General features: G+C 39.5%; 1 protein-coding gene across 3 annotated transcripts in view; it reads right to left on the bottom strand.

Annotated features, from left to right (window-relative positions):
• Positions 1–11,954: 11,954 nt before the first annotated feature.
• The window catches only part of MAP3K7CL (MAP3K7 C-terminal like), a 77,304-nt gene continuing 62,130 nt past the window's right edge, over positions 11,955–27,128 (bottom strand). For all 3 annotated transcript variants that reach the window (XM_019729894.3, XM_074326327.2, XM_019729903.3), the window contains 2 exons: positions 23,353–23,468; positions 11,955–13,124 (listed from right to left, as the gene is read on the bottom strand). In XM_019729894.3, the coding sequence (XP_019585453.2) occupies positions 12,944–13,124; positions 23,353–23,468 (297 nt within the window). In that variant the 3' untranslated portion in view covers positions 11,955–12,943. The remainder of the gene's footprint in view (positions 13,125–23,352; positions 23,469–27,128) is intronic.

The raw sequence follows: 27,128 nt of genomic DNA on the forward strand, positions 1-27,128 counted from the left end.
TGGCTTTAAGTTGGGTTTGGCCAGTGCAAGCCACCAGCAGATGATGGAAGGACAGGAAGAGAGACAGACTAAGGTATTTATCCTCCTGGCTTTTCCCTGCCAGCCATGGGTAGGCTGTGGCCTCACTCCTCCACCAGAAGACTAGTTCCTGAGGGGTACAGTCTAGGGAAGCCTCTCATACAGACAGTTCCCACCAGGTCCTAGTACTATTTCCTCCCTCCTTTGCCCTTGAAGACATAAGAGAAAGTTTCTTGAGGCTTCCAGGCCCAAGGCCTTCCCCAGCCCTCCAGAATTCCCTTAACTCTGCCCCCAAAGTTTTGCATTGTCCATCCCTTCATTAAGTTATCTTTTATTGGCCTTTTTTGAGTGTGCTTTTCTTTCCTACCAGGACCCTGATTAATACAGGGTAAGAGTGAGATTCCCTGACTGTACCTTAATCTGAATTCTCAAACTCAAACCTAGGTTTGCAGAAAGTCTTGCTTTGGGAGCTTTAGCACCAACAAAAATAAGCTCCTTATTTCCCATTTCTGAGTCACTTAGCTACAGATCAATGAACACTGTTCAGCAGCGTTCATATAAGCTATGGCCACTCCTACCACTATTATTATTAGCACCCTAAATACCTGTATTTATAATATTGAATGGCTTGTGTAATATTGGGGGTGGGGAGGTACAGTATATTCAACTGTCATCAGCACTCGCCTCTCTCTACTTTATAGAAAAGGAGAATGTACAACCAAACGGATTTGCATGCAGACCACAATGGCCTGTGTTAAGTCTTAAGTAATTTTCTGGCCTGGAATCTGAGGTGTAACTATTGTTTTCACTGTGTTAGTTCACAAAAATCACCAAACCCTAAAATTTGGTTGATAAACCAGATGTTCTCAGAATACTTAGGGCGAGACACAATAACAAGTTAAGTGAGAGAGAGACAGACAGACAGAGAGATCCAGTCAGGGTGATAGAGTAGGTAAATGCAGTGCTCACCTTCTCATGACTACATCAAAATTACAACTGACATTTTGCTGAACCAAAGCCCTACAACTAAGGACATACAGAAGAAGGTGCCTCAAGACTGGTTGGAGGGGCAGACATGTGGAACCAGCTGGTCCTACACCCACCATTAAAAATCAGGGGTATATCTCGGCTGTGGAGGTCCCCTGAAGGAGCACAGGGTCCCAGCACCACACCAGGCTTCCCAGCTCAGGGTTCCAGTGCCAGCGAGAGAAGTCCCCATAATTTCTGGTTCTGAAAACCAGTGGAAATTGTTTTTCCACGGAGGGTGGCTGGAATCCCAGGCATTCCTCTTAAATGGACCGTGCACAGACTTACCAACAGAATCACTGGCTCTGAGCTCCAGAGCTGGGGTAGCAGCTGGAGAGATGACAGCAATGTATGGGGGGAAACTGAGTTGGAGGGTCAGCTTTTTTCTGGACAGAGGAGCTGGAGGCAACCATTGTTTCTTTGTTGAGCCCTCCTTCCCAGCGTGCAGATACAGACAGCCACCATATCTGAGTCTCCATCAAGTTGGCTAACATCATTCATACACCACGCCCTGATGATTCGAGATCCCACCCCATCCAACTTTCAGACACACTCAAGCTGCTTCCAGTGGCTTTTTTGTACAAATCATCTGCTTTGGTTCATGTTACAGAATTTCCTAGGGTCTCTCAAAAGTTTGCAAAATCCAGACAAGCAGCATCTGGCTTGAGCATGTCCCATACCTCTGACTGAGCAGCCCTAAGTGTGGCACTAGCTCCAGCTAGCCTTGGTTCACAGCTTGGCCTGTCAAGGCAACTCCAAACATGGTACAGGTGGCCATCATCTGTGGATTGCTTTGTGGTTCCTGCCCGGTGGCCTGGGTGGCGCATGGGCTGTGGCTGAACTCAACCTGCAGCAGGTTCCCTGGGGCTGGCACGACCAGTGGCCAGCTTCTAAACAAGCCAAAGAATCATTGAGCTGCCTCCAAGGACAACACACCTAAATGGTGGCTTGGACAGGCACCAGAGCCCTGCTGAGGCAGATCCTGCTCAGTAGGGTCAGCCCCTACACCACAACTCCTCCACTGTAGTCAAGGCCAGTCCTCACAACCAATGAGCTTGACAGTCAATCCCTCCCATTGATATGCAAATAGCAACCTAGGCTCAACTACAAGAGGAGGGAATGCACAACCTACATAAGGCACACACCTGGAGTGCACTGTTCAGGTGACCAGGGAGACTGTGCCACTGAGCCCAACAGCACACCTAGTACATAAGGCCACTCTACTAAGACCAGGACACAGAACAACCCTACCTAATACATAGCAACAAACACAGGGAGGCGGACAAAATGGGGAGACAAAGAAACATGTCCCAAATAAAAGAACAGAACAAAGCTTGAGGAAAATAACTAGACAAAATGGAAAAAAACAATCTACCAGATGCAGAGTTCCAAACACTGTCTATAAGGATGCCCAGTGATCTCAGGGAGAACTTCAACAAAGAGATAGGAAGCATAAAAATGGAGACAGAAAACATAAAAAAAGAACCAGTCAGAAATAAAGAATATAATAACAGAATGAAGAATACATTAGAGAGAATCAACAGTAGATTAGATGAAGCAGTGGATTGAATCAGTGATTTGGAAGTTAAGGTAGCAGAAAACACCCAATCAGAACAGCAAAAAGAAAAAAGAATCCAAAAAATTGAGGAGAGTTTAAGGGGCCTCTGGGACAACCTCAAGTGTACCAACATCCACATTATAGGGAGAATCCTAAAAGCAGCAAGAGAAAAACAGTTACTTACCTGTAAGAGAGCTCCCATAAGACTATCAGTTGATTTCTCAACAGAAACTTTGCAGGCTAGAAGGGATTGTCAGGAAATATTCAAAGTGATGAAAAGCGAGGACCCACAACCAAGATAAAGAGCTTCCCAGAGAAGAAAAGCTAAAGGAGTTCATCACTACCAAACCAGTGTTACAAAGAATCTTAGAGGGACTTCTTTAAGACAAAAAAAATAAAAATATGAATAATAAAATGGCAATAAGTACAAACCTATCAACAATTACTTTGAATGTAAATGGATTGAATGCTCCAATTAAAATATAGGGGGGCTGAATGGGTAAGAAAGTAAGACTCTTACACATGCTGCCTACAGGAGACTCACTTCAGATCAAAAAACACAGACTAAAAATATGATTGGAAAAACATAGCTCATGAAAATGGAAACAACAAAAAAAGCTGGGGTAAAAATACTTATACCAGACAAAATAGACTTTAAAACATTAAAGATTATAACAAGAGACAAAGAAGGACCTAGTAATCCCACTTCAGGGTATTTATCTGAAGAAACCTAAAACACTACTTCAAGGAGACATGCTCATCTATATGTTCATTGCAGCATTATTTACAATAGCCAAGATATGAAGGCAACCTGAGTGTCCCTGAATGGATGAATGGAGAAAGAAGAGGGGGTACATATATACAATGGAATGTTACTCAGCCACAAAACAGAATGAAATCTTGCCATCTGCCACAATATGAATGGACCTAGAGGATATTGTGCTGAGTATATTAAGTCAGACAGCGAAAGACACATGTCATATGATTTCACTTATAAGTGAAATCTAAAGAACAAAATAAACAAACAAATGAAACAGAAACAAACTCCTAGAAACAGAGAACATTTTGATGGTTGCCAGATGGGAGGGGTATGGGGATGGGTGAAAACGAGGAAGGGATTAAGAAGTACATATTGGTTGTTACAATGTAGTCATGGGGATGTAGGATATAGCATAAGGATTACAGTCAATAATATTGTAATAACTACGTATCACGTCAGATGGGTACTAGATTTGTTGGGGTGATAGATGGAGGGGGTTGGAGGCAGGGTGAAAAAGGTGAAGGGATTAAGAAATACAAATTGGTAGTTATAAAATAGTTACGGGGATGTAAAGCATAGGAAATATAGTCAATAATATGGTAATAACTATGTATAGAGCCAGGTGGGTACTAGTCAGGGAGATTACTTTGTAAATTATATAACTGTCTAAGCACTATGCTGTACACCTGAAATTAATATAATATTGAATGTCAACTATAATTGAAAAATTAAAAATGGGGGGAAGATAAATGGGAATAAGAGGTTCAAATTTCCAGGTATAAAACAAATAAGTCTTAGGGATGTAATGTACAGCAGCATATAGTCAATAGTATTGTGGTAACGTGGTACCGTGTCAGATGGCTGCTGAACTCATCATGGTGCTCACTTCTTTAGCATAGGGAATGCAATCAGCAATATGATAATAACTAAGTATAGTCCTGGGTGGTAGTGTTGAATAACTCTGATGTACATCTGAAACTGATATAATATTGTGTGTTAACTATATTTTAATAAAATTATTTTAAAAACTAAAAAATAATAAAAACCAAAAAACATAAAGAAAAAAAAAAAAAGAAAGAAATCACCCCAACCTACCCATGACTGATTTCTTGCTTTTTCCCAGCTATTTTTAACTAATCAAAACACCATAGTATCTATGGCATTCTGGAGTTTGCAAGGCTTGTGAGTCACATCCTTATTTACAGGAATGATGGGGGGAAAGTCAGCATGTTCAGCATTTATTTCATTTTTGAGAAGTGAGCAGGCAAAGAAGAAACTATGGAGAAAGCTGTTTCACACATAATTTTACCTTGTCCTACTAGCTCTTTATCTTTCCCTTTTCAAGACTCACACCTCAGAGAACAGCCACTGCCCAGACACATTCAGAGACGGATCAAAGAGGGTGCATGTAGCAGACTGCACATACAGACTCTTCCTCATTTGGCTATTGAAAAACGTGGTTCCTCCGTTATTCACATTGGCTCAGTCCTTCTGCTCAGAATCTTTTCCTAAACACCCTAGTCCAAAAGGAGCCAATGAAAAGTTTTCATTGACCAAGTCCTCAGGGGAAAACATACTTTGCAGCTTGTGTGACTCAGGCCATCACCTCACAGTCATTCTCTTAGCCGGGATAATCTGAACTCATAAAATAATCTACGCTCATAAAAGCCACTCCTTTTGTCTCCTGCCCCAGACCTGCCTGAGCAGTGTGCTCCACAGAACTGCTTAGGACAAAGTTTCAGAGAGCAAAAGGAAATGGGTATGATTTTAACACTAACTTAAAACTCTAGACTATAAGACCTTTTTCCTTCAGGGAACATTTGTTTGGAACCAGGAGGAAGAATATATTCCCAGTTCACTGAAACATAGAACGTTAGAATTGGAAGGGTCTTCGAAGAATCTGAAGGTGAATGCTATCAGCTTCATGGGTTATTTAATCTCTGCCTGCGGGCATTTCACTTTCCTTGTTCATGTTTGATGTGATCTGCACTCCTGTCTCTGATTATTTCCCTCTTTAAAAGTAACAAAAAGACAGGTGAAAAATAGTAAGAGTTCTAATAGCTTAGAATATTTTGTTACCTGCTCTGGGATCAGCAACTTTAAAGATGAGATAAAGTATTAAAAAACAGGGCGACTGTAGAAATTTTCATAAAAAAGCAGGGTTATGAGTGTCAATTAAATGTTAATGGTGACGGTAGAGATGGACTCAGTCTGTCTTTTATTTGGCAGGCCACATGTTACTACTAAGGGTATACTTATTCTGTGGAGACAAAAATATTCTTGAAAATAACTTCAGGTAAAATATGTAAAATAACCCTATATAAGTAACCCATCATCTATCTATCTATCTATCTGTCTGTCTGTCTGTCTGTCTGTCTGTCTATCTATCTGTCTATCTAAATATGTATAGATAAATAAAACTACCATCATGTACTGCATAACAACATTTTGGTCAACAACAGTCTACATACACAACAGTGGTCCCATAAGATTATAAGGGAGCTGAAAAATTCCTATTGCTTAGTCATGTCATAGCTGGTATAACATCATAGTATTAAGTAGGTACAAAACTAATTGCCGTTTTTGCAATTATTAACCTGGTAAACTGCAATTACTTTTGCACCAACCTAATACAATGCGTGACCCTGTGTTTGTGGTGATGCTGGTATAAAGAAGCCTACTGTCTGCCAGTCATATAAAAGTACAGCACACACAATTATGTACAGTACATATACCAGGGGTGCCAAAAAAATGTTTACAGGTGGACACTGGTCAACATTGCTCAAGCAGAAGTGTCTGGACGCTGATGGTAACCACTTTGAGCACCTCCTGTAATTGCAGAAGTCAAACGTGACTTGTATTCATCCTTTTTTATTGGTATATATTGAGTATTACAATTTTAATAGTTTTTTCCTTTCTTAAAATGTGTGTACATTTTTTTGGCACCCTCTGTATACTGGATAATGATAAACAACTATGTTACTGGTTTATGTGTTTACTATCCTATACTTTCTATTGTTATTTTAAAGTGTATTCTTTCTACTTATGAAAAAATTTTTGTTGTAAAACAGTATGTTATGATCACTTAGTAAGTTATATAAATGTCTAATCACTATGTTGTGCACCTGAAACTAGTATAATATTCTATGTCAACTGTAATTGAAAAATAAAAATTACTTAAACATAATTTTTTTTAAACAGTATGCTGTGTTAACACAAGCAACCACCTCACACATCTCGTGTTTTCTCTATCTCCTCATTGCATTATTTGCTCTTTTGCTTTGGTTTAATCTTGTGTCATTTGGTACGGTAACGTGCTACAGAGGCCTTTAGCCTAGGAGCAAGAGGCTGTACCGTACAGCCTAGGTGTGTAGTGGCTATGCCATCTAGGTTTGTGCAAGTGCGCTGTACAAGCACACAATGTTCACACAATGACACAATCATCTAACAACGCATTTCTCAGAACGTAACCCAGATGTTAAGCGGTGCATGACTGTACATAGTACTCAAAGCAACTTAGAATGAGATAACTTAGATAACTCTTATGTTAATATTGTTACCCTTGTGCCGAAAATTCTTAAAGACTTCCCACTGCTTTTAGGATTAAGTCCAAAATCCTTAATGTGACCTTGAAGTATCCACCTTATTCTATAACCTCAGCTTGTACCACCATCTCCCTACCTCTTTATGCTCGGCCACATCGGCCTTTCTCCAAGTCTTTGAACATGCCGCAGGGCCTTTGCACATGTTTTCACGCTGTCCAGTCACCCTCCTCCATCTGCTTTCTCTGCCACCTTAGCTCTGACTCATGTATCTGGTCTTGGTTCAGCAGTCCCCACCTTAAGGAAACCATCCTCCGTTCCTCATCTCACTTCCATTCTTTCTTATGTGCATTCATAAACTATGTGTCTTCTCTGTTTGGCACTGACCTCGTTCACTCAGTGTATTTGTTATCTATTGCTGCATAACAAATCACCCCAAAATTTAGTGGCTTAAAGGAACAAACATTTATTATCTCCAAGTTTTTGAGAATCAGGAACCAGGAGCAGCTTGGCTGAGTTGTTCTAGCTCAGAGTCTCTCATGAACTTACACTCAGGATGTCAGCCAGGCTGCAGCCATTGGAAGTCTTGCCTGGAGCTAGAGAATCTGCTTCCTGGTTCTCTGGTGGGGCCTCAGTTCACTGCTACATGGGCCTCTCCATAGGCCTCCTTGAGTCTCTTCAGAACACGGTCGCTGGCTCACCCCCGAGCCAGTGATCCGAGACAAGAAGGAAGCTCGTAAGTCTTTTATGACCTCGTGTTGGAAGCCACATACTGCCACTTCTGCTTTATTCTGTTAGAAACAAGTCTCTGAGTCCAACCCACACTACAGGGGAAGGGGAATTAGTCTCTACTTCATGAGGAGCTTTTTGGATATATTTTAAGTCTGTCCCAGGTGGGTATTTAGGTAAATGTTTCCCTCCCTTACTAGACTAAGGGCAACTTGAAAACATTGTTCTGTTGTTCACTGCTGCGTCCCTGCCATCTTCCAGAAAGCCTTGCAAAGCAGAAGCATTCGATAAATAGTTACTGAAAGGAGAGAGAGAGAGGAAGGAGGGAAGGAAGGAGGGAGGGAAGGAGGGAGGGAGGAAGTTAGTATTTAAATCCCAGGTCTGGGGAACTTTGTACAAATTATGTAACCTTAGTTTCTGGTTTTGCAGAATGGGGATAATTCTAGCTTTCTCTCGGGTTGTTATAAGAATTAAATAACCTATACAAAGCACGTAGTTTAGCCTGGAACAAAAGGGGCTCATTAAATGTCACTTCTTTTCATTTTCCTGGCTTCAATTACACATGCAAGCCATCCCGAGCCACATGGATTCCACTTCTCATTATGTCTCTCCCATCCCTTAGTCTGTCATTGCATTTCAATTGCTACCACTCTTTTCTTGCACAGCCCTCTCTATTAGCCTCCTAACCACTCCTCATGCCTCTCATCTCTATCTATCTAGTGTGATCCTCCCACACACTGTAACCATGTTATCTTCAAGTCCAGCCCTGACCATTTTACTCCTCTTTTCAAAATGTTTCTTTTGTCCAAACTACCCCTGACATCCAAGGTGCAGTGGAACTTTGCGACTTAATCTTTCACTGTCTCCCTCCACATACCCTATGGGAAGGCTACTTCCTGCCCCCAAATATGTGGCCCTCACAACATGCTTCCCCCTCACTGTGCCTCTGCTCAGGCCATGCTCCCCTCCCTTGAACCCCTATTATAAACTTTATCTTATTGTCATGAGGGGTCTCTGGTCCTGCTCCCCGTACAAGAACGCAGGATACGGTGAGGCCAAAAAGGAACACGAATGGAGCCATAGATAGGGGGTTCGTACCACTATTTCTCGCTGGCAGCTGGGTTGGAGACACAGGAAGCAGGAGCCGCACGATCCGCTGTCTGCTTCTCTGCCAACCGACCAACCCCCTAGAGTAGCCATGGCAGTTATATTAGTGGCCACCAGCCACAGCAGGTGGCCATCTGATTACAGCTGATGGCCATCTAATAACCGAGCCAGCACCTTCCCACATGAGGCCGAGAGCCTGGAAACTGTTCTCTGGGTCTCTGTCCCCACACTTATTGCATCTATGTCCATCCTTGTCTTCCAGGATCTAGAATGTGTGTGCTATTTCCATTACTAAATTGGGAGCCTCTTGAAGACTGGGATTGTGTCATCCATTTTTGCATCTTCTATTGTTCCTCTGCCCTACACTTGGTATGTTGTTTGGGAAGGTCAACAAGAAGATAAATTATAATGGCATACACCTGAAACTTATGTAAAGTTATTAACCAATGGTACCTCAATACATTTAATTTTTTAAAAATCCTTACATCTGAAAATAATTTGTAAGTTAGATTTGTCTCACTTATCCTGAGTATCCATATTGATTGCTGAGAAATCAAAGTCATTCATAAATTAAATATGTAGCCCAGGCCAAATAATTTCAAAAGCAAAATCAATAAACTCCTTTTACATTTTTACAGTTAAAAATAGTTTAAAAAAAAGAATTGGCCACAGGTTTGACCCAAAAGCTGGACCCAGGCAGGGCAATTGGACGCTCCCCACCCCTGCCGTCCTAGGAATGTGCATTCTGCTTACCTTACTGCTCCCAGAAGCTGTCCCAAGGATACATCTTGGGATAGAATGTAGTGTTGAGACTATCTGGACTGGATATGATCACTTAAAGTCCCCTGGGTATGTGACTGAACCCACTTAGGGCCTCCACATAAACTTTTAAGATTTGGTGGGAGGGTGTGGGAAACAACTCGCCTTGTGGCCAGCCAAGACAAGCCTCATAAGTAAGTTCCCTGGCTTATTAAACCTGCCACCACCAATCTGGAGTGGTCTGCCTTTTTCCTTAGGTCTCTTCCTGCCCTCTGCGTATGGGGGTGTCATACGGGAGACCCTGCTTGCTGCGCCATTTGTTGTGTGAGGGACCCTACTCGCTCTGCCATTTGTTGTGTGAGGCGGCCTGGAGGGCCTCTGGTCCCGCTCCCCACACAAGAACACAGGACATGGTGAGGCCAAAAAGGAACACCCACGGAGCCATAGGTAGGGGAGTCATACCACTATACGGGAGGCTGGAGTCACACGACCTGCAACCTGCTCTCTGCTTCTCTGCTGGCCAACCAACCGACTCATCAACGAGCGCAGCCGAGGCAGTTATATCAGTGGCTAATTGGCTAACTGGTTACAGCTGACGGCCATCTACTACCCGAGCCAGCATCTTTCCATGTGAGGCCTGGAAACTGCTCTCTGGGACTCTGTCCTCACAGGGCGCCAGTTTCAGATTTTACCTGGGAAGCTCCCAAGAAGGTTGTGACCCAATGTAAGTGTATCATAAACTTACACTGAATTGAATTGGAATTCCACATCTCTTTTAGTTACTTATTTGTGCTGAGGTAATGATACACCCAAGCTCAAGCACCAGGATGATATAAACATGCTCTGCCAACATCAACGACTAGAAATTTGACTTCCAGCCACGTGTAACCACATTCTTTTCATGTCTACATAAACTAAACGCCCCACAAATAGCAAATTCTTTAGTAGAGCAATGCAGAATATAACACTGGTTAGATTTTCCTTTAATTCTAGCTCAAAAGCAAGCACGTTTACCTTAATACTGATGGGTCTCTGTGTTCACCTTGAAACTTATGGGTCTCTGTACTCCTTTTTAATGCTCTGTGACATTTTCATTATGGCTAACAGCAGGGTTATTGTTAATGCATTTGAAGATAGTAAATTCTTAAAAGATTATGCATTCTATAGATAATATGCTGTGGTAAATAAGATTGAGGGAAACTTGCCAAATGACTGGAAAGACTGATAATGTAAGAAATTTTGCTTTAAGATTTCTCTGATTATGTTACCAAAATAGGTGATGTTTTCATATCATTAATGAATAAAAGCCTGCTTGAAACACACACACCTAGAGGAATGCTTGCTTTTGAGTCACCAATAGATATCTTTTGGAAACACACAGTAAAATTTCAGGCTGAGACTAGCACAGATATGAAAACTATTTACCTAGTGTCTCCTGAATGTAATACCAGTAGTGTTCAAATATTTTGACCTCGTTAAATCATTTTTATTCTGGTAAAACAAGGAGATTTTGGAACTATATTTCCCTGTCCCCCATTTTCTATAAGAAGTCATGACTGTTGAATTCTGTAAACATATGTAATCCTCTTCAGATGGGCAGCGAGCAAAAACGAATCCTGTACTGAAAGGTTTGTAACGAACGCTTATTACTCCCACTCCATTAACCCCAGATTTGTATAAATTTAGTGAACAACCCTTTCTTTGTATTAGTGTTTATAAGCCTTGGGGTTACTAAAAAAAAAAACACGTTCTGATAATAGGGACATTCATCTTTGGTCAAACGCTAAAGCAGCTTAAGGGTGAAGAGGGTTGCATAACATTAAACTTGATCTCTGGAAAAGCTTCACTTTACAAATGAGGAAACTGAGGGTCAGGATGCTTGCGGACCTCACGGACTCCACACCACATGGCAAGACACCCAGGGCCCTGCGAAGCGCTCCCCCTTCTCATTTGCCCAAGCTGCCCTGATTAGCCTCGCCCGAGTCAAGTCAGCCTCGGCGCCACTGGCCAGACAATTCTTTGTTGTTGGGGGGCTGCCCGGGCACTGCAGGATGTTTAGCAGCATCCCCGGCCTCTACCCTCTGGATGTCAGTGGTACCCACTCATCCCAGTTGTGACAACAACATCAACAAAAATGTCTCTAGACTTTGCCAAACATCCTCTGGACATAAAGTCACCCCCCAGTTGATAACAATTGGTCTTTCCCAGGCCATCTTATTGTTTTAATAAACTATTCTCTTTTGTGTTTCCTGGGCAAATACCTAAGACGCTAGTGCATCACATTCAGTATTAGAGGTGAGTTGTTTATACTATGAGAAACCAGTCTTTCCAAGAAAAGGGATTTTGCTGCTTTTTTGGCACATGCAAACACAACTAAGAACAAATTCTGACTAGGGTTAGCCAATTCCAACTTTTAGCATAAGGGAGGCTAACAAAGGGGCAAAGTACAGACTGACAGTTTTGATCCATGTTTAATGAAAAAGAATTTACATGAATAGAAATGGACATAAAACAAAAGAGATCAATTTGGGGAAATATCGTAATAGGAAGAACAAGGGGAAAAATCATTTTAATCCTGAATTTACTCAGACATTTCTGTTAGTTATTACTGATCCAAAATCTCTCCTTAAATCCAAAACAAAGTCATAGTTATAATTTTACTGATGTTTTCATAGAAACTCACCAAAGTAATGTCTAAACAATTCTTTTCCACTTTCCCCATGCCCCAGAACACACACAAGCAAAGGCAGAGATGTTTACTGGGAAGTAACGTGGCGTGAAGAAAATGCGGCCTTATCTGCTTTTTATTACAACAGCAAGTTTGCACTGGCAAATGTGTTTTTGGCACAAACATACTTTCTGCTAATGTTGTCATGAGAAAGCTCTTATGATATACGACCATTTATTCTTAGTACAGTCAATCACTGGGGGATTAAATCTAACTCTGGTGAACATAAATATATGAGAAGTTTCTGACGGTTCAGATCTGAGCACAATTGAATAGCAAAGACGTGAAATTTAAAAATGCACAGATGTGGAACTGCAGTGAGCATCTTACCGGTTTGTTTCACGGCTTAATTTTGTTTATGATTCTTAGCGGCATCAGTCAGTATTCTATTTTTATCGTTTCCTACCCTGATGTATAGTATGAGCATGTCTTCCTAAATAAGAAAAAGAAAGAAAAAAAAAAGAAAAACCTTTGGAAATGAATGATGATCTCTGAAGACATCCTGGTAATAGGTTTGCTTTAATTGTCTTATTTAAAATAAAATATCCCTCCTCTCAAACTAGATTTAGCAAGCACTAAACTCATTACAGATGTTTGCCATGTGGGTAATAAAGAGAAGTGACAAGATTTTATTCACTCTCCCTAGAAAATACAAATCTTTGGGCCAGCACACAGCAGTCACCAACATCTTGACGCGCCCACTGAATAATTTAAAGTTAGGACGAGCCCTGTCTCTTCTGATACTGTATTCTAAGTTTTTCCAGTTGCTCTACACACTGTGACTGGGCCAACTTCAAGGTCCGATTCTCCTCCGTCAGCGCCTCAAATTCCCGAGCCAGCTGAGCAGCATCCACCTTCTCCTTTTCCGCCTGATCCAGCTTGGCAATGAGCTCCTTTCTGCATGTTCAGGGGCAGTAAAGAAGAAGCACAAAATTTAACGCAAACAAATTCAATTGTACAGTGATAGCATCACAGAAGCAGAATGTTTCATTTTGCTCCTCTAAATTTTACCCATCTCTACTTGCCCCGAATTACTTCCTTTTATTTTGCCAGTGTCATGAGTTTTAGATCCCTTATTTTATTCTAGCACCTTTAACCAGACACATCTAAAATACTACACATACGTTAAAAAATGCTCAATAAATCCTTCGACAGTGAACAAAGGTGATCTTTTTAAGACAACAAATGGTAAAAATTCCAACTAGTTTAGGGGGAAAATAAAACAGAATAACCTGTTTATAATTAAGATGCTTTCTATTGTCTTATGGGTAGGAGAACTATGTTTGTCCCTTACCTAATCTTTGTCCTCCAAATTCAGTTATCTTCTGTTGTTTTTTATTTCTGAGTTTAACACATCTTTACTAGTTCTTTGAACTAGAGAATTCCACCTCCTTCCTGCAAATATTCTTTTCCATGGCTTTCCCTAGTCCTTACATATCTCTTGCAGCTCTAATTAACAAAACAATATCCACAACTGGTGCTGGCCTCACTATAGAACTCAAGAAGTGACTAGGGTTATTGGAGAGAACTTGTAATGATAACACCTTAAACAGATTCAGTTCTCAGTAAATATTTGTAAATAATTAATTGATGTAAATACACGCAATAAGAAGCTCAAGATTTGCAGTCCAGGTTTATATTTCATAAACATGACAACCCAGAACAGGTCCACTCCCCTTGTATGGGTCAGTTAATTCTAAACTAGATCTGAGTTCTTCTTTGCCTCAATATAAGCGTATGTCACATGTCTTCCTTCTCTGTAGGGAACAGTGCAGAGAAACCTGGAAGACTACGTCAATCAAGTGATCGAAATTGATGTCACTAGTAAATAGCTATCACAGGCACCAAAACACAGCACCCTTTCTGTGGCATTCCTGCCCAAAATGCACACACCAACCTCAAACAGAGAGAAATTCGACACAATTGCTAGCCTATACTCTTCAAAATGTTAGGAACTGTTCCATTTTTAAACAAACTACAGAGAATTGACAATTAAGCAATGTGCAATTCTGTACTGGGAAGAAAAATAGCTGTGAAGGACATTATTGGGAAATTGATGCAATTTAAATATGAACTATGAATTGGAATAGTGCCTTATCGATGCTAAAATTCTTCATTTCAGTGACGTTACTGTGCTTACGTGAGCGAGTGCCCTTGTTCTTAGAAAAATACTGAAGTATTTAGGGCAGTGGGGCATGAGAGATACAACAGGAACAAAAGGAAGATAGTCTGGAACACTGATATGCACACACACAAATTTCCTCTGGGCTCTTATCGATCTTTGAACATGTATGGTGTTTACAATATAAAGGCTCCCAATAAATACTTACTGAATGAATAACTGAAGAGTAAGTTACCTCAGAGACAAATAGAATATATTTTAAAGATGAAATAGAAATTCAAAGTGCATCATTTAATTGAAAATGTCAAAAAAAAAAATAAAGAAAGAAAATGTCATACAGCTAATACCATCTTTCCCCGAAAATAAGACCTAGACAGACAATCAGCTCCAATGAATCTTTTGGAGAAAAAAATAATATGAGACTCATCTTATATTATAGTAACATAAGACCAGGTCTTATATTAATTTTTGCTCCAAAAGACGCATTAGAGCTGATTGGTTAGGTCTTATTTTCAGGGAAACACGGTAAGAAAGAGTCAGATGTCAAAGTATTTTTAGAAAATGTTTAGGGCTCTTTGCCAATAAGCATAGTTGAAGAAGAAAATGTTGATAATTAAATATTAGTAAAGTCCCTTATATAACTATGTTAAAGAAATTGATTAGTAAAACTTACATAAGTAAAAAATGAAACAAGCCTCTAAACCCTCCACCCATCAGCTTATCTATTCCTTTTCTTTTCTTTTTCCTTTCAAATTAACTCTTTCACACATATAATTCAGGTAGAAATAGAGTTTTGCTTTCAAAACATTACCAGGGAGTTGGCCGTACTGGGTATAACAATGGCTACTGTCCTGGTTCCATAGGTGATCTCATCTAAAACTCCTGAGGACATCTCTTAGTAGTTTTGACTAGTAGAGAGAATAAGTCACAGATTTTACAACTAAAAGAAATGGTCATGATTATCTAGTCTAATCATCTTGCACTGCAGAAAATCAATATTAATTTCTTCCTTACTGGAATCAAGAAGACTTAATTGATAGGTTTCTAAATTAGTTTCATGTATTTGATAAGCAATTATGCATATATTCAATGAATACTGTCCAAATGTCTATTGTCCCCTGTCTAAGACCTATTTATATAGACATATTTATGCTCATCCATTAACAATTCATAATTAAACCTGGCACATCAAGCTACGGAGACAATCTTATAAATAGGTGATCTTAGGAACAAATCAATATCTGTAATTAGCTAGAATGTGGTCCTGCCTTTGACTTCTTGTTTATCATTTCTCTCATTTCCTTCTAGATAATGTGATATGGGGGTAGAAGACCACTGTTGCAGGAATCTTATTTCTGAAGTCACCAACCTGTAACATATGTTTCCACATGAGGTACTTCACCAGTGAAAAGGCCATAATCTGGGTACCCAATAAATCACCTGCTTTCCCCATCCGAAGCCACATGCCTGAAAAAGGTCTTATTTGCTGAAACAAATGAGGGAAAGGGAAGTCCAAATGAATTGGTCAAGAGAACTTTGAAGCTCTGTGGAAACTGATTCCAAAATGAAGGAGATTCTTTATATTGTAAGAGGTTAGGACATGGTTTCATCATTAGGACATATATGTCTCTGCTTCCAGAAAGACCACTACCATGGTTCTTGGAACTTTCAAAATTGACTAAAGACTTTTATTTGGAAAAGACAAAATCCTAGGCAGTTTGGCCCCAATGAGCTAAAGAGTTCTGGATAATATAATGAAACTCTACCTTCATCACAGGGAGAGTTTTATTTTAAGTAGTGATGTAGACTGCACTGTTGGTTCTTGAGAGATGTATGTTCTAGTACAAGTGTTTATACACGAGAGAAGGAGTAGATGCCTTAAGATGGAAAAAAAAAACATGTGAAACTCTGTCTTCATTTTAAGCAGGTGAAGGAATGCTACTGAAGTGGACTTGTCAAAGCACAGTCTAGACTGCGGCATTGAAGACCTACAAATGAATAACGCATAAGGAATACGTATATTCTATGAGGTCTGACAATTAAGATCGTGAACTCATCCTAGAAAAAGTGCTACATACCTCACTGCTGAATGTCACTACAGTCACCTTTGAAGTACTCCCCTTGGGAAGCTATGCACTGATGCCAGCGCCTAGTCCACCCCTCAAAGCAATTTTGGAACTCTTTTTCTTGAATAGCTATCAGAGCTGTCCTCGTATTACCCTGGATGTCCTGAATGTCATCAAAATGTCTTCCTTTTAATATTTCCTTTATCTTCAGGTAAAGAAAGAAGTTATTGGGGGCCAGATCGGGTGAGTAGGGAGGATGTGCCAATACAGTTATTTATTTACTGGCTAAAAACTCCCTCACAGACAGTGCCGTGTGAGCTGGTGTATTGTCGTGATGCAAGAGCCATGAATTGTTGGTGAAAAGTTCAGGTTGTCTAATTTTTTCACGCAGCCTTTTCAGCACTTCCAAATAGTAAACTTGGTTAACTGTTTGTCCAGTTGGTACAAATTCATAATGAATAATCTTTGTGATATCAAAAAGGGTTAGCAACATCATTGCAACAAGTTCACGAACTTAACTGTCACACCTTGTATTTTTTGGAAGCCAAAGCCAACACTATACCCTTGTGGGAAAAAGTGAGATGTACTCTAGAGTTCCTCAGCTTTGGCACAACTGATCTTTTGGGCCAGACCACTCTGTGTTGTTGGGCTGTCCTATACATTGACCTGACAGAAGGATTAATAGCATCCTTGGCCTCTGTTCACTAGATGTCAGTATTATCTCTCCCCACGCTGTTATTACAACCCAAAATATCTCCAGACATTGCCACTAGCCTGGAGGTGGGGGAAGGTAAAATTGGCCTGGTTAAAAACCATTACTCCAAAGGAAATGGAGATTTCTACTATCACCCCAAAAGAGTTAATCCTAGAATAGCAATAAGGACAAAAGTAAAATTTTCTCACTCTGTTCCCCTGGAGATTGGAGCCCTCTTTCCATAGCAAGGGAGACCTACTGAAAGACACAGCATTGAAGAGAGGAAATTATTTTGTCCCTTTTAATGTGGTTCCAGGGAGAGAATTAGATAGATGGAGAGACACCTAGGAATGAAATTTCAGTTAGAAGACTGGACTTCATGTAATTAGGTGATACAAAAGGCCCAGACCATTATGAGTTGGGGGCATTCACAGAAAGTGCAATCTCACCGCCTGAAAAGTCTGGGATATTGGGATTTCACAAAAAACTAAATCCTAAAGTGAGAGAATGCCCTTGGCTCTATCTCTGCCTCCTTGAGTAAAGTGAGGAGCCAAGACCGTTCTTTGGTCCTCTTTTTCATTTGCTCAGTAAATATTTATTGAAATCCTATTGCAAAACAGGATTTGTCCTGGATTTTTGCTAGCCAGGTTAGTCTCAGGAAACAATCTCCCCTGGTGGAAAACAAAGTGAAATCCTGTACCATACCCAGACGGCATCTTACTATATCAGACATCTTAGGAAAGAGGACGGAACTTTTCCCCCATGTTGCTACATACTCTGCAAACACTCGCCAGGTAATATCTCCATTTACTGTATCTTGATGACACTGAAAATCTCACTTCTGCGGGCTGAGTAGTTATTTAAGAAAATATGCTTGGAATATAACAGTGACATTTGTTTTTCAATGTTTTATAGTTGTGGGGTCCTTTTCAAAGAAAATCATACCCTGAAGCAAATAAAACAGATAAAATTGATTTCTCTGCCTGGCTATTATACAGTTCCTTGCCTGACACCTCCCCATTCCCAATCTTTGAGAGGTTCCCCAGAACACAGTTTAAAACTTCTGTCTTTGGGAATGTCCTAAAGAAATAAACGTTTCTGACCAAACATAAAAATCTCTTGTTACTGGGGATTTCAGAATAAATTAAATACCGTGACTAAAACAGGGCTATTTTTAGACTATGCTTTTGCAAATTACATATGCTGCCTTGTTCCTCATCTTTATATGTTCCTTTCAATGAGACTGTTGCTCCCCCATTCATCATTTTATATATTTTTAAAAGACATGAAAATATGTCTGATGTTGATTCTGGTATTTCCATATGAAAACTCTTCTCTGATGTTTTTGCATGAACCCACTAAAGTTCTATAACATTTTTTTCAACTTAATAATAAAAAAGACAAATAACTCAATTAAAAAAATAGGCAGAGGAGCTGATGGGCATTTCTCCAAGACACAGAAATGTCAAAAGCACATGAAAAGGGGCTCAACATTTTTAGCCATTGGGGAAGTGTAAATCAAAACCACAATGAGACATCATTTCATACCCACTAGGATGGCTATAATCTGAAAGATATGATAAATGTTGGCAAAGATGTAGAGAAACCAGAACTCTCATACATTTCTGGTGGGAATATAAAATGGTGCAGCCACTTTAGAAACAGTAAGACAGTTCCTCAAAGAGATACTTACACATTGACTTATCATATGATCCAGCAATTCTACTTCTAGGTACACAACACATGTGGCTTGAAGGCATGTGTCCACACAAAAACTTGTACGTAAATGCTTATACTAGCAGCATTATTCATAATAGCCAAAAGGCCAAACAACTCGAGTGTCCATCAACTGATGATATGGATAAATAAAATGTGGTCTATCCATACAATGGGATATTATTCAGCAATAAAAAGGATACGAATACTGACGCATGCTACATGGATGAACCTTGACAACATTATGCTAAGTAAAAGAAGCCAATCACAAAAGACCATGTGTTGTTTGATCCCATTTATATGAAATAACCAGAACTGGCACATCCACAGAGACAGAAGGCAGATTAGTGGTGGCCAGTGGCTGGCTGGCAGTGGGAAAGGAGGAATGGAGAGTGATGACTCAAGGGTACAAGGTTTCTTTCTGGAGTGATGAAAATGTTCTAAAATCGTGGTGATGCTTGCACAACTCTGTGAGTATATGGAAAACCACTAACTATTTTTTAAAATTACATACCATTTTCAACCAGACTTTTCTAAGAGTTTAGCACCTTTTCTTACATTCCAAGTCAACCTTTTAAATACCACAGCACCCAGTACAATGTCGCATACTAGGAACAGACAAGTGGTTTCTCCTTTGAACAAGATAAAATACTCTATCTGGATCAAAGCAACCTTTACTAATTGTAAATCTAGCTGTAGATCTAATTGTCGTTTAATGGTATACTTTAAAAACTTCCTGTCAAACAATTAGACAATACATTTCAAAAATAGCAAAGTGTCTGTATCTTACTTCCATGTATTTCCACTACAAACACAAAAAACTATATGTATTATATAAAAGGTTATAATTTTATTTTAAAAAGCATGTACGTATATGTAATTATAGAAAATATTTATTCACATACAAAAGGCCTAGAAAGTAATAGGCAAAATGATAGCAGGAGTTCTGTAAAGATGTCAGAATTCTTGCTGATTTTTTTTTTTTAAGGAAGGCGCAGCTCACAGTGGCCCATGCGGGATCGAACCGGCAACCTTGGTGTTATTATTGCCACGCTCTAATGAACTGAGCTAACCCGCCACCCCCTTGGCAATTTTTTAAAGCTTTCAATAAAACTGGCTTTTTTTTTTTTTCAATTGATAAGAAGAAAAAGAAATCCTATGAAAGTAAGAACAAGCTTTTCCTACATTATTGGTCAATAAGCCAGAAGTGATTCTTTAAATTCATTCCATGCTGAGTTTAGAATCCTAGAAAATGTTTGAATCTCTTTATCCATCAAATAGACATGATTTAAAATAATAGTTATAACCAACTCTTCTCCTAGCTCCTCTGCAGTCTCCCAAACTTGATCCAGGGAGACCCCCTCTGGAGACGAGAGAGAAGTTCAGCTTAACCTGTGCCCTCGTGACTCCAATAAAGAAAAACTCTTTCCCAAATACCTGAGCTAGCATCTCTCTTTGTGCCTAGTAGCTTACACTAACCAGTCACCAGAGGCAATAGGATCAGCCACACTTTATGAAGTGATGAGGAAGACATTTTCATCCAAATCAGCAAAAAACAAAGAGCCAATCACTTGGATCAAATCCAAATTATTTTGCTTGAAAACAAAAACTGTTTAGGAAAATATGTGTTACAAAATGAACTTCCGCTTCAGTAAAGTGTTAATGAAAACAATGATCACCCTTGGAGGACCAACCTCATTCATTTGTAAATATAAGACGTAACCAGACTTCCCATCTTAACATTTTAGCTCAGCAGTCCTTTAGCGCTGACATTGACTGCATATTTTAAACACAGACTGTAGAAATTACAAATAAAATGTGTACACAGAGGAGGTTCCTATCTCTTGTAATCAGCCGCTCTAAATCACCCTCACTCATATGTGACCCTAGGCAACCCTCCCTGCTCGGTGATCGGGATACAATGAGATGTTAAAGGGTGTCCATGCCTGTAGGAAACTATGAATACACACAGTCAGAAATACAGTACACAGATTTACTCATAAATGGGTAACTACTGATAGTAGCACCCTACAAAAAGTGCCAACACAATCATTGCTGTGAATTTTCCTTTGCTCAGGAAGAAAGCTGACCACTGCGGGATGGTTGGGGTGGGGTTATGGGCCAAGCTTTCCTCAAGGGAGGGGAGCACTGGGCAAGCTCAGACGGAGGGAGCAAGGGCGCAGGGGCAGGACAAGTGCATAGTCCAGGGTAGTTCAAGACTAAGGAGGAGATTGAACATTCCACAGAGGTACTAACATCGTATTGAGGTAGGTCTTGAAATCCAGACCAAGAACTCGGTGTCCTGTTCTAGCAATGGGAAACCATAGGCAGGGAAATGGGTTATAATATTACATTGACCAAGATTTGAAGTACCAAGTCCCAATCCCAAATGGCAGAAGCAGGGATGGAGAAAAAGGAATCTGGAAGACTTTATGAAAAAGAAAGAAGAAAATAACAATAAAAGAGTTTGGCCTTTGCCCCACACCTAGCCAATTATTTAGGAAGGCTTATGAATAGCTAAGTTGGGGGTTTGGCCAACATCTTTGTGCTTTGGCAGGTTGTATAAAGTACACCCACTGGTCTGCTAGCCACGTTCTTTCTAGAGGTCAGCTTTGCCTTTCTTATTTTAATACTGTGGTGATAGGTACCCCCAGTTATCTTTGCTTTAAACACAAGCAGCAGGAATATGTTTCAATCAAAGACCAGATAAGTCACGCTCATCATTATCCTATCATATTTTTTTAAATGCAATATGAAAATAGACACTTATAAAACATATAATTTAGTGGGTGAGTCTTGCATTGTCTCCCCCCAAATAAAGAGCCACACATTGGTTAATTTAAACATTAGGTTGGTGCAAAAGTAATGGTGGTTTTTGCAATTTAAAACAAAAAAACCTTTTAAACCAATTATTTTGCACCATCCTAATAACAGTCAACCAGGACATTCAATCTAAAGAATTTACAAATAAATACATAATTATCGGTTGTTGTTTCCTGTTGTGACACCACAGTTCACACACACACACACACACACACACACACACACACACGAAGAGACATTTATAGACTAGAGGTTATATAAGTCCTCCTTCACCTTCACCACTGATCATGTCATTAATAAGCTTCTTTCGTTCCTTTATGAAATTTTTCTCAGGACTCAGAGTGGGTATAAATGTGCAATATGCATACTCCAATCAATTTAGGAAATCTCTTAGACCAAAAAGAAAGTCTCAGACATATGAGGAGAAAGCTGTGTTTCTGATCTCATCAATACCTTTCAATCCCCTGTAACCAAAAGTCCAGGTGTGATTGTATTTTTGAAATGCCACAGAGCGAGGAAGTAAGAAAAGGCTTGTAAGGTGGTGACTGAAGTCTTACAGTAAGTACAGGAGTCTGGCCCTAAAACGCATACCACCCCCACCATGTTGTTCTGTCCAACCACCATTCTGGAGGGGTCTCCAAGGAGTTCGAAGAATTTCGTAAATTTCTCAGAACAAAATAGATTTCACTTGCTTTGATTTAAAAAATCAGTGATAAATATATATCGTAGATCACTCCAGTAAGAGGAAGGCGAGAAGGAGAAAGTTAAAGACAATGCATTTGGATGATGTGTCACTCATTCAACATAACCTTAGCCGGTACTGACATGCTACGGACTGTGCTGGACTTCAGGAAAACAATAGTGAACAACACCTGACACTTACCTCTTAGCAGGAGATGGAAACATCAATGAAAGGTTTCCCTTCCCTAAGAAATGTGTTATTACAAACTGACCAGTGCTGTGACAGAAAGTTGTCTGATGCTTTGAAAGTGTGAAAGAATAGGGGTCACTGGGATAAACATCAGCAGAATTGAGTTCAATTAAAAAGGAGAATTCTGAAACCAAAAGTTATGAGTGAGTAAAATTCAAGTGCTTTAATTAATAAGATTGTATAATTCCTGATGGCTGAATACTAATAGTAATAGAAACTGTCAAGATCAAAACTTACTCAGATTATTGGATTATACAATGCAGCTGGTCTACTAATATATAGTCAGCTAATAATACATTTACCTGATTTCAAAGAGCTATCTCAGTGGCTCCTTTACTTAATGTGGGAACTCCACCATATAAGCATTCTTTGAAATTGAGCCCCAGCCTAAGTGTTCTGGGTCTTTTGGGCATGTTCACAGGGAATGTAGTATGGCTGCAGGTGGTATTTTGGCGTTTTTAATTCCCTGAACTAAAAATGATCACTAAACCTTAAGTTTTGGGGAAGGAAGCACTCTTGCTGTTCCTCTCACTACTCATAAAACAGTTAACCTACAGCAGTGCTGTTTGGGTCATGTCTATAATCAAACATGACATAATGGAAGTTGCCTAGTAACCTCTGAACCCTGGAAAGTCGGTTTTCCTCCCTCCCTTCTCCCTCCCTGTCTCCCCATGCTCAGCCTGTCCCTTCCCTACTTGAATCCCCCCAACTCCCTCCCACCACCACCCAGCCCTTCCATGACCAGTACACAGTGGACAGCACTCAGTACTTACTTCCTTTCCTCAAGCAGAGCGATTTCCTTTTTGACCTCATGGTATTCTTCTGCTATTTGGCAGTGCTGTTTGAAGACCTGCATGGATTCCAGGGAGTCATGACAAGGCGGCAGAGGCTTCACAAACAACAAGAAGAAATCAGTCCATTTTCTTGCATCAGAATAAATTACCAACCATTTTTGCTCTGCTGATGTTCTTTAGAGGGAGATTTTTTTTGCACGAGAATAGCATTGTCAGTCAACAGAATTGGGCTGATTCTACTTGACTAAAAATAGAGAGCTGGACCGATATTCCTCCATGCTCATCTTCCAATGTCACTCACTGGCATTCTCAGGCCCGAGCCAGAGCTGAGAGACCCACTCACTACATGTCAGTTACCTGCCATGCGTGTGAGTAAAAATAGGTTCTCATCATGATTCTGCACTTCTCCCCAGAAATCTTGATCTCTGCTTTAGAGAGGGCAGCGGTGGAAAATATTTCAGTTGTCTGTTTCAATGACCCCTTGCTTTTTGGTCCTGCAGCCCAGAGGCATAGTCTCATCTTGTAGAGTAGCCCTACAAGAAAGGCTGTCTTCTGAGAAATGCATCCAGACTGAAGAAATGACGGTGCGCTGGAAGTGCTGCTTGCAAGGATTAACGAACCATGTGAAAGACCAAACCCCAAGCAAAACGATGCTTGTACCATGAGGGCATGGAATCATTTGCTTTCCTCCCATCCACGAGGGAATTGAAGGTCAGCAGGGCAAGCCTTGCTAAACCATAACTTGTTGAAAATCCTACTTTTAGAAATTCTTTTTTAAAGAACTAGCTCAGGAGTTCATAATTCTGATTTCTAGCTAGCAACATGTTATTAAAACCATTGCATTTAGACATGCTAGTTAATAGTTATTTAAGGAGTTTTTTAACCACCCTTTTTAATTATTTATAGGAAAATGCTATATAATATCTGAAAAATATAATTTCATTGTTAAATAGGCTCTTCCGTCTAATCCTTTCTTCGTAGTAGTCTATACATGTAAGGGACATGTATGGCTATGTCATAGTCTCACTAATTTTATATCAGTAAATTGAGAACTAATGAATTAATCACAAAACACTAGAACAGATACAAGAAACTTTCTCCTCTCAATGACACAGATTTCAATGCGTGTCATACTTAGCGACCCCACCCAGGATCCAATAGAAATTCTACAAAGTTTATTATCTAATTGATAGATGAGATGACTTTTCTTATTTATCATGAGGCTTCAGAGTAGAGATCTTCTAAAGGAAATAAAATTCAAAATAGATTTGGAGGCAATTTACCTCACATGGAACATCTGTTGTGTTCTAATTCATGGAAAATCCACCAATAATTACATTACATAGCATCTTTCCTTATTTCCCCATGAAAACACTCACAGCATAAACTCAACGTGATGGAACCATTACCTCTTTCTATATAGAAATAAATTGGAAAGTAATGCCCAGTGCTATTACAGTACAACTCACCCCGTGAGATAAAGCTGTTGACAAAGAAATTCAGAATTCCTGGCTCCTCCACATGTGTGTCCTTAAAATCATCACCCCGTCATCAATTCTCACCTGTTACACTGGCAAATTACCAGGTATAACAGCAAGGAGAATGAGAGCAATTTACTCAGGGCACTTTAGCCAAGCTGCTATTAAATCATCCATGCCCTGTAAGAAGCCTCCTGAGACGCCAGGTATCCTACCATATTTTGCGGTGTATAATGTGCACAAATGTTTTTGGCCCAAACTTTCAGGGGAAAAAAATCTTTTTGTTTGTTTTTTAATTCAAATTTTTATTTGTTTACATGTAAGTATTTGTTTTTTGTATTATAAGGAAATTTTAGCATTCATTTTTTAACATATTATGGTACAAGAAATTTTAAGTCACAAATAATTACAGAACACTAGAACAGATACAAGAAATTTGATGTACCGGTAACAAATTTATGATATTTACACATCATAGAAGGCCAAGAACTCTTCCGCGTTGCAAGTTCTTCATAAGTTCAGCAACACCAATTATCGTATTCCAGGGTATTATTTTGCATATGGATATCGTTATTGGTTTCTAGAGTTACACTTTTAACTCATAAGCATAAATAAAAGAATTAAAAACATTTATATAGATATGGAATTAATACTACCCATGTATAAGGCACACCCTTATTTTTCCCTCACAAATTTGGGCAAAAAAGTGCACATTATATACGGCAAAATACGGTATTTCCTGTCCTTATGAACACTATAAACTATACTGAATTCAATCTATAACTTGCCACACACAGGTATCTGAACCATGACTCAGCACAGTTACGTATGTGAGAGCCAGAAGATTCTATGACTCTGTATAAAGGTGTGCAGTAAAGAATATAGATGAAAGCAGCCATATAAAGGGATAAGTGCCCTTTGTGCTATAATTAAAAAGGAAAACTGAAAGTTACGTAGATAATTTTCTTAAGAAGAGAGGCCTCTTTCCCTCCTTTAGCTTGCCACGCTGTGATGCTTTTTTATTAAGTGGGAATGATTTTCATCGGTTGTATTTTTATTAGTGCTTCTGAACTGTGGAAAATTTGAAGATATTATTATATATATGGTAGCATCATCATGCTGCTAAGGGTATATGAGATAGGGAATATTTCAAGATATATTCAGTGTCCTCAGATGCTCTTAGCAGGATAATCACACTACTAATACATAAAAATATTTTCAAAGTTTCCCACAATTAAATAGTGCCAATTTAAAAAGAACAAGAGAATAATATTTAATGTTTGGTGTTTCAGCGAGTAAAACGATGCCAGATATCGCTTCAGCTACTTCAAGCTCTCGCTTCACCCCAACCTGACATATAAACTCAGCACTAGTAGAAGTTCTCCCAATTTTCATGAAAACATTAAAGATTAATATAGATTTTTTTAAAGCAAAGACAGAAGTTATATTGCACAACCCACCACATTGTAAAATTGTCTTATTTGTTGCCAGGGGCTGGAGAGAGGAGGAAACGGGGAGTTGTTTAAATGGGTACAGAGTTTCAGTTTTGCAAAGTTTCAGTTTTGCAAAATGAAAAAGGTCTGGAGACCGGTTTCACAACGTGACTGTATTTACTGAACTGTACACTTGAAAAATGGATAAGATGGCTGAGATGTACCATGTAAATATAAGCACATCCTATCAGGAAAAAAATTATTAAGATGGTAAAATTTATGTGCTGTTTTTTACCACACACAAAAAAAGTTAATGCAAAAAATTATCATTAAATCTTTCTGCTGCTCCCATCCCATCTTCTAAGCATTGCTACCAGGATTTCCCACCTGAGGCTCATTTCATTGGCACCCAACCTTTCTCCCCAAGGAATTTAAAATTTCTCACCCCTTTATAATCCAGGGCCATTCACCGTTAACCCCAAACATTGCTGGACAAATCAAAGTGCCCTCTGGTCAGCAGGACCCGCTGTCCTTAGACGGCATTTGACATATCTGGACATTTACTCCAGCCCAGGAAACTCACCAAAGAATTTTTTAAGCACATATGTTCTTATCTCAACAGGAATTCTGGTGAATAAGAGTACTAAGATATTTAGGTTTTATACCTGACATAAAAAGTAGAATTATAGAGTGATGGAATGTGTTGTTCTGTATGATATAGAACACTCTGATTGCTTTGTGATACAATGTGTGTTTGTGCACTTGTGTGTATGTGTGTAGCATCTTAAGGTCCTCACTGATAGTGACCCTCTCTTACCTTCTTAAAACCCCTCGAAATAAGAGA

Source organism: Rhinolophus sinicus, chromosome 17 (assembly GCF_057876585.1).
Source record: "Rhinolophus sinicus isolate RSI-liver-muscle chromosome 17, RSI-T2T, whole genome shotgun sequence".
In the NCBI taxonomy this organism is placed as follows: domain Eukaryota; kingdom Metazoa; phylum Chordata; class Mammalia; order Chiroptera; family Rhinolophidae; genus Rhinolophus; species Rhinolophus sinicus.